General features: G+C 40.2%; 1 protein-coding gene across 2 annotated transcripts; it reads right to left on the reverse strand.

The window, feature by feature from the left end:
• Positions 1 to 6,205: 6,205 nt before the first annotated feature.
• Positions 6,206 to 11,463, reverse strand: LOC137808604 (uncharacterized). Of its 2 annotated transcripts, XM_068609793.2 has the most exons (3): positions 9,694 to 11,460; positions 6,785 to 6,874; positions 6,206 to 6,684 (listed from the first exon to the last, which is right to left on the reverse strand). In XM_068609793.2, exons 1-3 carry the CDS (start codon positions 11,120 to 11,122, stop codon positions 6,659 to 6,661), a joined length of 1,545 nt encoding a protein of 514 aa, XP_068465894.2. In that variant the 5' UTR covers positions 11,123 to 11,460; the 3' UTR covers positions 6,206 to 6,658. The 2 variants fall into 2 exon arrangements, with proteins under 2 accessions (XP_068465894.2, XP_068465895.2); XM_068609794.2 differs by lacking the exons at positions 6,206 to 6,684; positions 6,785 to 6,874 and having other exon boundaries at positions 9,449 to 11,463.
• Between the last annotated feature and the right edge of the window lie 209 nt (positions 11,464 to 11,672).

The raw sequence follows: 11,672 nt of genomic DNA on the forward strand, positions 1-11,672 counted from the left end.
AACTGTTCAAATAACGTCAAAATAACACTATTACCAAATACCAGAGAACATTTGAAAAGCTATGCCCGGTTTTAGGGCTCACTCCAAAAATGATCCTAAATTGTTTCATCTCGGACCTTATTCCGAAAATCAAACGTGAGTTAGGGGTGCTCCAACCTACTTCCACCACCCAAGCCATGGGTCTTGCCAAACTCTTAAAATCCAAGAATAATAGCGCCAAGCGTTTTATACGTTCCTCAGCAATTATGCCTCAGCTATCCCAACACTTGCTACCCCCACCTCGCCTCCCTTTTCTTCAACCAGCTACACCATCCACATCCTCACCTCTACCTATAAAAAACTTACTTCAGCGCAACTTCAAGAGAGAAGAGCGGTGGGCCTGTGTTACAATTGCGATGAGAAATTTTTTCCTAGTCACAAATGTGCAACCAAACGTTTTTTGTTGTTGCTGGGAGATGAAGGCCCCTTATATACATAACCAGATACCCTTTCCACCTTAGACAATGACCAAGAAACCGTGGAATCCTCTCACATCCACCTATCTATTCAAGCATTAACCGACACACCTTCAACCCACACATTTAAGTTCCAAGACTACATTGTCAGTCTTCTAGTCACTATCTTAATCGACACTGGCAGCTCTCATAATATCCTTCAACCTCGCCTTGCCTTGTTTCTTAACCTTTGTACTCTCCCAATCACACCCTTCTCCATAATGGTTGTCAATGGTGACAAAATACATTGCACATCCATATGCCCCAACCTCACCATTTCCATTCAACAACATTGTTTCTCCATGCCCTTCTACTTAATTCCTATTAAAGGTGTTATGTAGTCCTTGGCATGGACTGGTTACGTTCTCTTGGACCTCTACAAGCAAATTTCTCTACACCTCAACTCTCTTTCAACCAGTGGCCTTCCCATCACTCTGCAAGGTACCACTAAGCTTTTGAATAACCATGTTTCAACCACCAACATTTGTCACCTTTTACACACCAAGTCTGTAACATCTTTTCATCTCTTAGTCTTCCAACCAGACCCCCCTTCTCATTCTCCACCTCCATCTAATATTCACCATCACGTTACCAACCTCTTTCATGCTTACCAATCAGTTTTTTCCATTCCTCACGGCCTACCCCCCACCCCCACGGCCCACACAACCACCAAATACCCTTACTGCCAAATTATCCACAGTAAATATCAAGCCCTACCGTTACCCACATGCCCACAAACATACCATGACTTCACCCATCCAAGAAATGTTAAAGGAAGGTATTATTCGCCCAAGCAATAACCCTTTTCTCTTCACTGGCTATCCTTATTAAAGAAAAAGGATGGGTCGTGGCGTTTTTATGTTGATTATAGGGCTTTAAATGCTATTACAGTGAAAAATAGGTTTTCAATTCCAACTATTGATGAATTACTGGATGAGCTAACAAAAGCTATGGTGTTTACTAAGTTGGATTTAAGGTCTAGATATCACCAGATCAGAGTACAGTCCACTTATTGCCATAAAATAGTTTTTCGAACCTTTGATGGTCATTATGAGTTTCTAGTTATGTCGTTTGGGCTTTCTAATGCCCCTTCTACCGTTTGTGCAAGTTTTCTTTGATGACATTCTTATCTACAATAAATCCATGCCCGAGCATATCCAACACCTCACCATTACTCTCCAATTACTTCAAGACATCCAAGAATCCAAGTGCATGTTTGCAACACCTAGGGTTTCCTATTTCAGCCATATCATTCAAGCTGGGATTGTTGCCTTTGACCCAGACAAGATCCAAGCCATCCTGCTTTGGCCCAAACCCACCTTATTCACCACTCTTCCTCAAAGACCCACTCTTCCTCAACAATTAGGAAGAGTGGGTCTTTCATCTTTTTAGGAATTACCGGGTTTTATCGCAAATTTATACGTAGTTATGCCACTCTTGCCACTCCACTCACGGATTTACTAAAATTCAAAGTTTTTACATGGAATAAAGAGGCAGAAAAAGCCTTTTTACAATTTAAGAAATTCCTAACTACACCCCTAACTACACCCCTTGTACTGTATCTTTCAGATTTCTCTCTTCTGTTTGTGGTTGAAACATATGCCTCCAATTCTGTCACAGGTGCGGATCTTTTCCAAGCTAGACATCCCATTGCTTTCTTCAGCAAGAAGCTCAGTCCCAATATACAAAATAGTTCAGCGTATATTAATGAAATGCTTGCAATCACTGAAGCAGTGAAAAAATGGAAACACTACCTAATTGGCACTCATTTTCAAATTATCACAGATCAACAAAGTCTTAAGGGGTTACTTACCAAGGCATGTTCTACACCTGAGCAACAAAAATGGGCCACCAAACTCATTGGTTACAGTTTTGAGATAATGTACCTCTCAGGCCTCCACAATCAAGCAACCAATTTCCTCTTTCGGCCACCCACTTCTTTTTTTTTTGGCCATCTCTTCCCTAATCCTAGAAATCCTCATGCAATTAAAAACATATTACCTGTCAGAATCGGGGAAACAAGAAGTACAAAAAGTCACAACTACTCAAAACAAAGACTATACCTTTCAAAAACGACCTTTTGTATCACGACCGAAGACTTTATATGTCAACCTTAAGATCTCTACGCACCACCGTTCTTCACGAGTTCCATGCCACACCTTATGCTGGACACTCAGCCTTAAAGCCACCATGGCTCGCTTAGTCGCGTCCTTCTATTGGACGGGAATGTATAGAGATGTTAAATCATTCATCAAACAATGCCTCCTTTGCCAACAAAATAAACCAATCAACACCAAACCCTTGGGTCTTTTACAACCCATTCCCCCACCCACCCAAATTTGGGATGAGCTCACCACAGATTTTATAACACACTTATCCTCGTCGTTTGGCCACAGTCATATGGGTTGTATGTGACTGTTTATCCAAATCTGCCCACTTCATAGCACTACCCACCTCCTTCACGCAACCCAATTGACTAATTGTTTTTCTGTTGAGATTTGCAGGTTGCACGACATTCCCAAATCCATCATCTCCGACAAAGACCCACTCTTCCTCAACAATTTTTGGAAGCAACTTTTTCACCTACAAGGCACCAAACTAAAATTTAGCATCGTCTATCATCCCCAAATAGATAGGGAAATGGAAGTCATAAACAGAGGATTATAAATTTATCTTCGTTGTTTCGCAAGTGACCATCCGAAGACATGGTACAAGTACTTACACCTTGCTGAGTTTTGGTATAACTTGTCCTACCACACCGCCATCAATACACCTTTCCAAGCGTTGTGTGGGCGACCTCCACCTTCCATACCAGATTACATTCTTGGCACAACAATAGAACCAGCTCTCACCACCACCTTACAAGAGCGCACACAGATAATGCATCGGTTGAAGACCACCCTCGCTCTCACTCAACGTCGCATGGCCCAAATCACAAACAAATCACGACATCGTCACGTCTTCAACGTTAATGATTGGGTGCTACTACGACGCCAAGCATACTGACAATGGTCCCTCTCTTCCGAGCCTCACCACAAACTCACTAGAAAATACTACGATCCATACCACGTCACCAAACGTATAGGAGAAGTGGCTTACGAACTCGACTTCCATCCCTCGTCTAAAATCCACTCGGTCTTCCATATCGTATTACTTAAACCTTACCACAGCAACAAAAACACCACCACTCACCACTCCGGTGACAACCCACCCATTTTTTCCCCACCTCCCAACACTCTCTACGATTCAGAACTCAACTCTGAACACTCAAAAAACAACTTAACCCCTTTTAACACTTTACTCCCTCCTCACATGGATTCTTCACCTAATAACGAGATTTCCTCTACCAACAACACGTGTCCACCATCAATGGCCACCATTGCACGACCTTTCACCTCTCACGTAACCCACCCACGTGCCTCTGACATCATAAATACAGCATACAACAACATTAAAACCCACCCACACTCCATTAAAACTATAAGCCCATCAGCCAACCACCCCATTAATACCCACCCACATGTCATTAATGCTACAATTGTCACGCATTTACCCTTCCCAACCCTCCAAATCCACCCTAATGCATCCCTAACCCACTCAAATAAACCAGCCCAACCCACACCAAAAACAGCCCCGACCTCACCAACTACACTGTCCCCTCCACTAATACACCTTACTCGGCCCAACAACATTCAGTCCCAACATCTACTCCACATTCCTCACTCATGGCCCAACCAAATTCACCATCCAACCAAAGCTTCTTATCAAATCATAGCCCTTTGATAACAACACCTCCCCACTCTACACTCAAGGAACCCTTCACATACCCACAACCTCTTTCAAATGCCCTTCCCAAACCCACGTCCAACAACCTTGAGGACAAGGTTGATATGCAGGTTACAACAATTGATAGTGGCCTTATACCACATAGGCCCATTAGAAAGATATCCAAGCCCACATGGCTAAAAGATTTCATCTAGGGTGATTTATGTTTTGTCTGGTTGTGAGGATCTGAAAAGATCTTGCTATTTTTAAATTCTGTTAGTTTAGGTCAGCTGTCTACCAATGAGAAATGGTCTATATAAGACCATTGTTAAAAGAAAAAAAGGAGGAAAAGTTTGTTTTAAATTTTAATAGTTTTTCCATGGAGTCTTCATCCCTGTCTGTAGGCCTAGTGTTCATTTCCTTTTTTGTTGTTTTTTTTAAGCAACCGCATATCAGCATTGATGTGCAAATTGATGGTTAGACGCTATTGTTTTTGTGTTCATTGTCCAAGACACATGATCACTTCAAGAAAATCTTACTATATGGAAGGGAGGCTTACTCACTTATGGAGGTTCATGTTGCTTTGAGCTTTAAGGAGTTAAATAATAAGTTTGAAGTTAATACGTCTAGTGCTGAAGATGACCTTGTAGCAAAGGGTAGATCATCTACCAATGATAACAAATGAGGTAAAATGAAGTCAAAGTCAAGGTCAAAGAATGGTGGAAATACAGCTCCTATAATGTTTTCATTGCAAAAAGGAAAAACACACAATAAGACTTTGCTAGAGAGACAAAAGAAGAAGGCTACCAACCTTGACAGACTTTTGAACGATTATGAATAATCAATGATCCTTATGGTGTCAAGGAGTGAAGATGATTGCAAGTGAATAATGGACTTTAGATGTTCATTCCTAATGACACCTAATCATGTGTCCTAAGAGTTTACAAAATTTGAAAAAGGTTTAGTTCTCCTTGGTGACAACAAGTCTTTCCATGTGTATCCAAATATGTGAAAATGATAAACAATGTTACTTTCACTATTAATAGTCCAATGCACCCCCACATATATCTTTTCCTATAACAGAGGAAGTATGTTTACTTATTAATACAAAGTTGCATGTCAACATGTGACAAGGAACATCTATAACTACAACTGAAAGTAATAAATAGAAGTATTCACACCAGGTGTTGGTAAGGATCGAGGGACACTTTGCTGAACAGCTTAGGTTTGATAACCATCCATCTTGGTATGCTATTTAGAAGTAGGCACCAGAAACCCATGCTAAAGCTTGTGACAAGCCCTGGCCTAGGAATAGTAGTCTTCCCTTTCACTAATCTTTTCCCAACCAAAAAACAACAAAGACTAATAACATATTTCCTCTTTTGTGCATACAGTGTAAATGAGCTAGATGTGGGGAAAAGACAAACCATAGATTGCAGACAATAATCATAAAAAAAGTTTATCAACGCAAGATACACTCAATTCGTAGCAGGTTACTACCACGCGTTACATGAGATGAGTCAAGAGTGTCTATTATTCTGATTAACCATGAGAACCTTCTTTAAATAAAGGAGTAAATCTCAACCAGATTAAATTCTAAAATATCACCCTCACCTTTGCCAAATCTATGGACAATTTGCATCAAACATATCAGCATTTTTTAAGCATTACGGCATATTTGAGAGATGAATGCACCAAGCAAAGTAAAGATACGTGGGAAATGGGTGAAAAAGTGGAGATAGGAGGTTAGCACTCAGCAGTATGCGCAATATCCCTCTGAAGATCCAAAGTTTTGTCACCTTATTAGCATATAATAAAATCTCTTTCCTCAAAACCTAGTATAATGAACATTTTAATGAAAAGGAAGAAACAGAGCTTTCCTGGGGTTCTTTGTTGTTCAAGCCATGGCTAGAGCAAGAACAAGAAATAGCAAAAGGACTACAGTGGGAGAATAATCCATGAATTTTGATTCAGAAGTAGCTAGGTTCTGTAAATGAGAGCCGAGGAGAGAGGGTAGGGGGGAAGAGTGTGATCCAAATAAACATACCCACAATTTAACTGTCATATGACTACAGAAAATCCTTCAATGATGCACATACTGCAAAAAGAATAGTTGAGCAAGGTGTGTACCTCTTTGGAATTGTCAAACAACCGGCCTCAAAAGTAGAAAACCCATGACCCACTAAAAATATTCAGAGAATTCTTTAAAAAAATCAGAGTATTTGAAACATTTAAGTGCATGAAACAGCCAAAAATAATAAAAAATAAAACCCCTCCTAATGGCACGTATACCACCCCTAAGAAAACTCTCCACCACTTTCGGTCTTTATGGTCCGAGTGTTTTAAATTACCGTTGTGGACAGACTTGCAGAGACTGCAAAAACTTTGATATTTTGCGATCACAACTCTAGTACCATGACTCCCCCTTACACCAATAAGGCAACGATATCAGTAACAGATGCACAAAATATTATAGAGTATAAGCATGAAGCACTTGCATTAAAGCACTGATAATAAATGTCCACCTATGAGCCCGGAACAAGGAAACTCAATCTGCAGCTTTGCTCTAAGCAAGCATGCGCAACTTTCATGAAAAGCCCACAAAAAATGCCATCCTACAAAAATATGAAAAACAAATTGAAGAGAAAATGCTGGGACTGGGTTGACAATTATAAACCGATAGTCAAATGTAAATAATTACATGAAAGGCATACTAATATTTTTTATAATGATTATGATTATTCTATCATGACTTCTTAATTAGAAAAAACAGCACCAAATTCCATATAATTCACGAACCGCTTAGTTCATCTCAGGTAGCCGAGTGTGATCAGCCTAATATTAACATAAACATTTTAATATGAGGAGAATAAAAGAAATTGTACAGAAAGACAAAATGGACAAGAAATTATCCAAAAGGAAAGGCTACCATGTGAAAACAATGAAACTCAGAACGCTTGAAAGAGAGGCAAAGCTAACTGAGACAGTCAAGAACAAGCAAAAAAATCCGTTTCCAAGACCAACAATTGAGTGTTAAAAGCATACGCAAGCAAATATCTAACAGATTAAAGAAGGAACTGAAAAAATCTATCAGCAAAACCATCTAAAACGATTTAAATTTCGAAATCAATAGTTTTTCTATAGATTAATGTTCTTGACTCATGTAGCCAATCACGCCCTGTAGAAAGAAGCTTTGTAGTTGTTGTATTCACATAAAATGCAATTCCATTCCACAAACACTAGTATAAAAAGGAAGAACTTTTTAATGAAAAGGAAACAACAGTTGTTTGCAGGGTTGTTTATTGATAAAAGCCATGCCTAGAGAACGGAATGAGTGCCATAGTTCTATAGCAAAGGAAGGGGGTATTGGGCAGGATAGGAGCAGCTTGTTTTGCAAATGAACATACCCACAGTTCGACTTCCATACAAACCTTTGAAAGAACTGGATCAGAAATAACAAGAAAATGGTAAAATTATTCAAATAAATCCCCATTTTGTTGCTCACTAGAGATGAATTTGTAGGCCAGAATGGATAAGACATTATTGAAATATAACCCAGGTATTTGTTAGACCTGGACTCTCCCACTGAAATTCTGATAAAAATCTTCCATACCCACCAATGTCATTAGATAACCATTATGTCATAATGCTGCAACATGGCATTTTGGACCCCTCCACCATTCGCCATTATTCACCATACCACACATGTGGCATCTATGATGAAATTCCTCCTCTTTTTTTTTCGCTTTTAAAAAGACCCAGTTAAGGGTTTCTTTATACTTAAAATATATCAATCCATTATAAAAAGTACTGTCTACTAGACAGTTAAAAACTGTCTCCATCTATTCCCACTCTCTTTCTTACAATTAGTAGCCCACAAAACATTTGCTGCTATTAATATAGTCCCACTCTTCCTTTCCTTTATAATGAGTAACTCTTTTTTTTGTAACAACGTTACGGATTAACCATCATAAGCAGGGACTGGCATCATTGGGGCGCACACAAGGTGGGTATTTCCCTCCAAACATAATTTATTCCATACTCAAAGTGGTAACACTAGGACTTGAACCCTGAATCACTTGGTTAAAGGACATAAGTCACTACCACTTGTGCCAACCAATGTTGGTTTCTAACAACCTACAAAGAATGTTAACGGGATACCAAGAGAAAAATATAGGGTAGCAGCAATATAAATTTTACTATAAATGAGAGTGGTCACACAAGAAAGGACAAAATACAAAATGATTAATTAATACAAGGATTCATTGGTGTGGTACCAATTGAGAAAAGGATGATAAAAAATCAATCAAGGTAGATTGGATATGGGAAAAAAGTCATTAGCAGCACCACTGAACCAGTAAGGAATAGTTGCATGGTTTTTGGTCATGAAGAGAGAGAGAGGAAGAGCGAAAAAAAAAAAACATTGATAAAATTGTTTAAGAGCAGCCTCATCATGACTAACATTCCTGAGAATTTGGCCTTTAACCAAGCCCAATGACAATATGTGAAATCCATACAACCGACTTCATTTGGTGGGATAAGGAATGCCCATCTATGTGTGTCAATCTCCAACATTAGAAAAGAAATTATAATCATAAATTATCAAAAAACACATTTATATACTCAATATCAAGAGAAAAGATAACTTGTCAATTATACATGGATATAAATATAAAAAAGAGTTAAGGATGATCTTGTTTTTTAAAATATTTGGAGACTTGTTAGGTGAGGTGTATGATCCATGTTCTCATATCTCTATACTTTGGAGGATTTTTGCTCCGGATCCCCATCTCCACAGGGTAACAATTCATAAACTTAAGGCCTCTAATGCGATAACAGAAAATTGACTTGCAAATACATAGATAGTAAAATAACCATGTAGAAACATGAAACAAGGAAACTCAATGTGCAACTCTGTCAAAAGATGCATGATTTTTATGAAATGGCCAACAAGAACTGTCTGCACCACAAATGTGAACCAAAACATGGAGAGGCAAGCCAAATGAAAATATTTACAGAAAGCATTCACGTTCATAACAAATATTTTATATTATGAACATCCAGTCATGAAAACTAACTCTAAAAATTTGCACGCAAACCGCCTATGATTCATGATTATTTATTATTATTAATAAGTTGATCCTAAATTGCAGTATGACTAGCCTAAAAACAGATATTTAAAATAAGTGGAAGAAAAGGAATCAAACAAGAAATATAACTACTAAGACAAAAAGACTATCACAGGGAAAGGCAATCATGGAGTGAATATGATGAAACTTGCAGAACACCATTTTAGCCATCAAAGACAGTCAAGAACAAGTATAACCTGCCCGTCTTTGGCAACAAAGGTGGAAAAGCAAATTCTTAGATTACAACTGGACATGAGCTTTCCACTTCCTATAAATACTATCATATCTGTCTCTTGCACTTCTACCTTCTTTATAGAAGGCATCCTTCAATAATGTCATTGTAGATTCATACACCTTGATCCTTCTATAAAGCACATCCTCAGCCAGCCTCTTCACCTCCGCGAATCTACTCAAGTTACAAAGTCCAATTAGCATGGCATTCGCACTCTCATCAAGCGGCTTGACATGATTCTCATCAACATAACTCCAAATTTCATGTGCTGCTTCAGGGTCATCACAATCAAACAACATTTCAATGGCGGCAGCGCAGTTAGGGCCGGTGGGCGGCCATTCATTCTTGATCATCTCGAAGAAGAAGCTCTCCGTCTCACGCACCTTCTTGTTCTTGACCAAGCACTCAAAGATCATGTTGTACGTGAGGGAGTCCGGAAAAGCGCCATGGAAAGCCATCTCATCGAGCAGGCGAATCGCGTGATCAATAGCCACATTGTTGCAGAGCAACCCAATCATGGCATTGTACATGATCAAATTAGGCACTAACTCGCCACTGACCATCACATCCCACATAGGGACAGCGTGATGGGCGTCGTTTCGCTTGACAAGAGCGTCAAGCGCGTTGGTAAAGAATTTCAAACCTGGGAAGCAATCATGGTCCTTCATAACCTGAAGGAACCTGACAACATCATCCATGAGGTCAGCGCGAAAGAGGGTCATAAAAAACGCGTCGTAGGCAGCAACATTGCCCTTGTTCCACCCAATTTGAGCCACCATATCACCAAACGTGATCTTAGCTTTAGCAGCATTGCCTTCTTTCTGCCACCCTTCCAGAAGAATGGCAAAGGTGTCGCCGTCAGGCGACACCTTCGCCTTGATCCCCTCAAGAAACTCGACGCCCACGGAGGTTTGGTTGTCCTCGCTGCAAATGGCGCTGAGGAGCGAGTTAACGGCGATCACGTCCTGTTTGACGCCGTACCTGTCCATGACGTCGAAGCTCATGACGGCCTCGTTAAATCTACCGGCAGTGGAGTAGCTCTGGAAGACGGAAGCGAAGGTGGAGAGAGAAAGCTTCTCTTCCTGTTTCATGGACCTGACGGCGTCCCACATGGGCTCGAAAAGCTGGTTTTTTCCCAGCAGGTCGACCATCAAGTTCCAGGTATGGGCCGGGTGCTTTTTGCCGCGCCCGGCCCACCGGAAGAACTTGACGGCGGAGGAAGGGTAATTGTAGGAGAGTTTCAGGACCTCTTCGATGAGGTCATCCTCGGGGACGATTCCCGAGGAGGAGAGGGCGGTTTCGATGTCGTGAGGGGAGGCACGTGTGAGGATGTCGCAGATGGCACGCGCGGTGGAGGAGACGTTGGGCGCGTCGAGGTGGGAGGGGAATTGGTTGGGTTTGGGAATCGGGGGTGGTTGAGGTTTGTTAGGGTTTATGGATGCGTACTTTAACCCCCTTGACCTAGCGGGGTTTTCCAGCACTGCCTCCATGTTACGATTCATGGATGAAAGGGTCTGGTGCGGGGCATCGAAAGGCCTTCTTCAAGATTTGCGTTGAATCAGTGGAAGCAGTGAATTGGGTTGGCGACGAAATTCGAAGGAGGGAAAAGAAAAATGGGAATTGGAGATTGCTTGTGAAGAAGGGAATGGTGTGGGGTTCCGTTTTGAGAGTGTTTTGGAATAGTTGAGTGCAGAGTGCAGAGTGCAGAGTGCAGAGTGCAGAGTGCAGTGAGTTACAGAGATGAGTTTGCGTTGTGTAACAGTAACAGAGATGAAGAAGACTGTGAGAAGATCCAAGTGAGATGTGAAACTGAGAGATACATGCGTGTGCATAGAAATGGGCCTCTGTCAGGAGATGGCCCAAATTGGTTGGAATATATCACCATAACAGATTTTTTGCTGCAAAAAATAAAAATATTTATAATATTCATATTTTTAAAACAATTTTTTGGTATTGAGATGAAGATTAGGTTTAAGTCTATAAATCATAAATAATAAGGAAAACAATTTTTGAACCAATTTGGCAATTAATATTTTTATAAAAAATTTAATT

This window comes from Phaseolus vulgaris, chromosome 3, assembly GCF_051622355.1.
Source record: "Phaseolus vulgaris cultivar YP4 chromosome 3, ASM5162235v1, whole genome shotgun sequence".
Lineage (NCBI taxonomy): Eukaryota > Viridiplantae > Streptophyta > Magnoliopsida > Fabales > Fabaceae > Phaseolus > Phaseolus vulgaris.

Excerpts from the sequence above, each read along its gene's own strand:
- LOC137808604 (XM_068609793.2), bottom strand. The coding sequence starts at position 11,122 with ATGAATCGTAACATGGAGGCAGTGCTGGAAAACCCCGCTAGGTCAAGG. Across the intron at positions 6,875-9,693 it reads GGATGCCTTCTATAAAGAAG|GATGGCATTTTTTGTGGGCT; the intron begins GTAGAAGTGCAA and ends ATATTTTTGTAG. Across the intron at positions 6,685-6,784 it reads TCCTTGTTCCGGGCTCATAG|GGGGAGTCATGGTACTAGAG; the intron begins GTGGACATTTAT and ends TATTGGTGTAAG.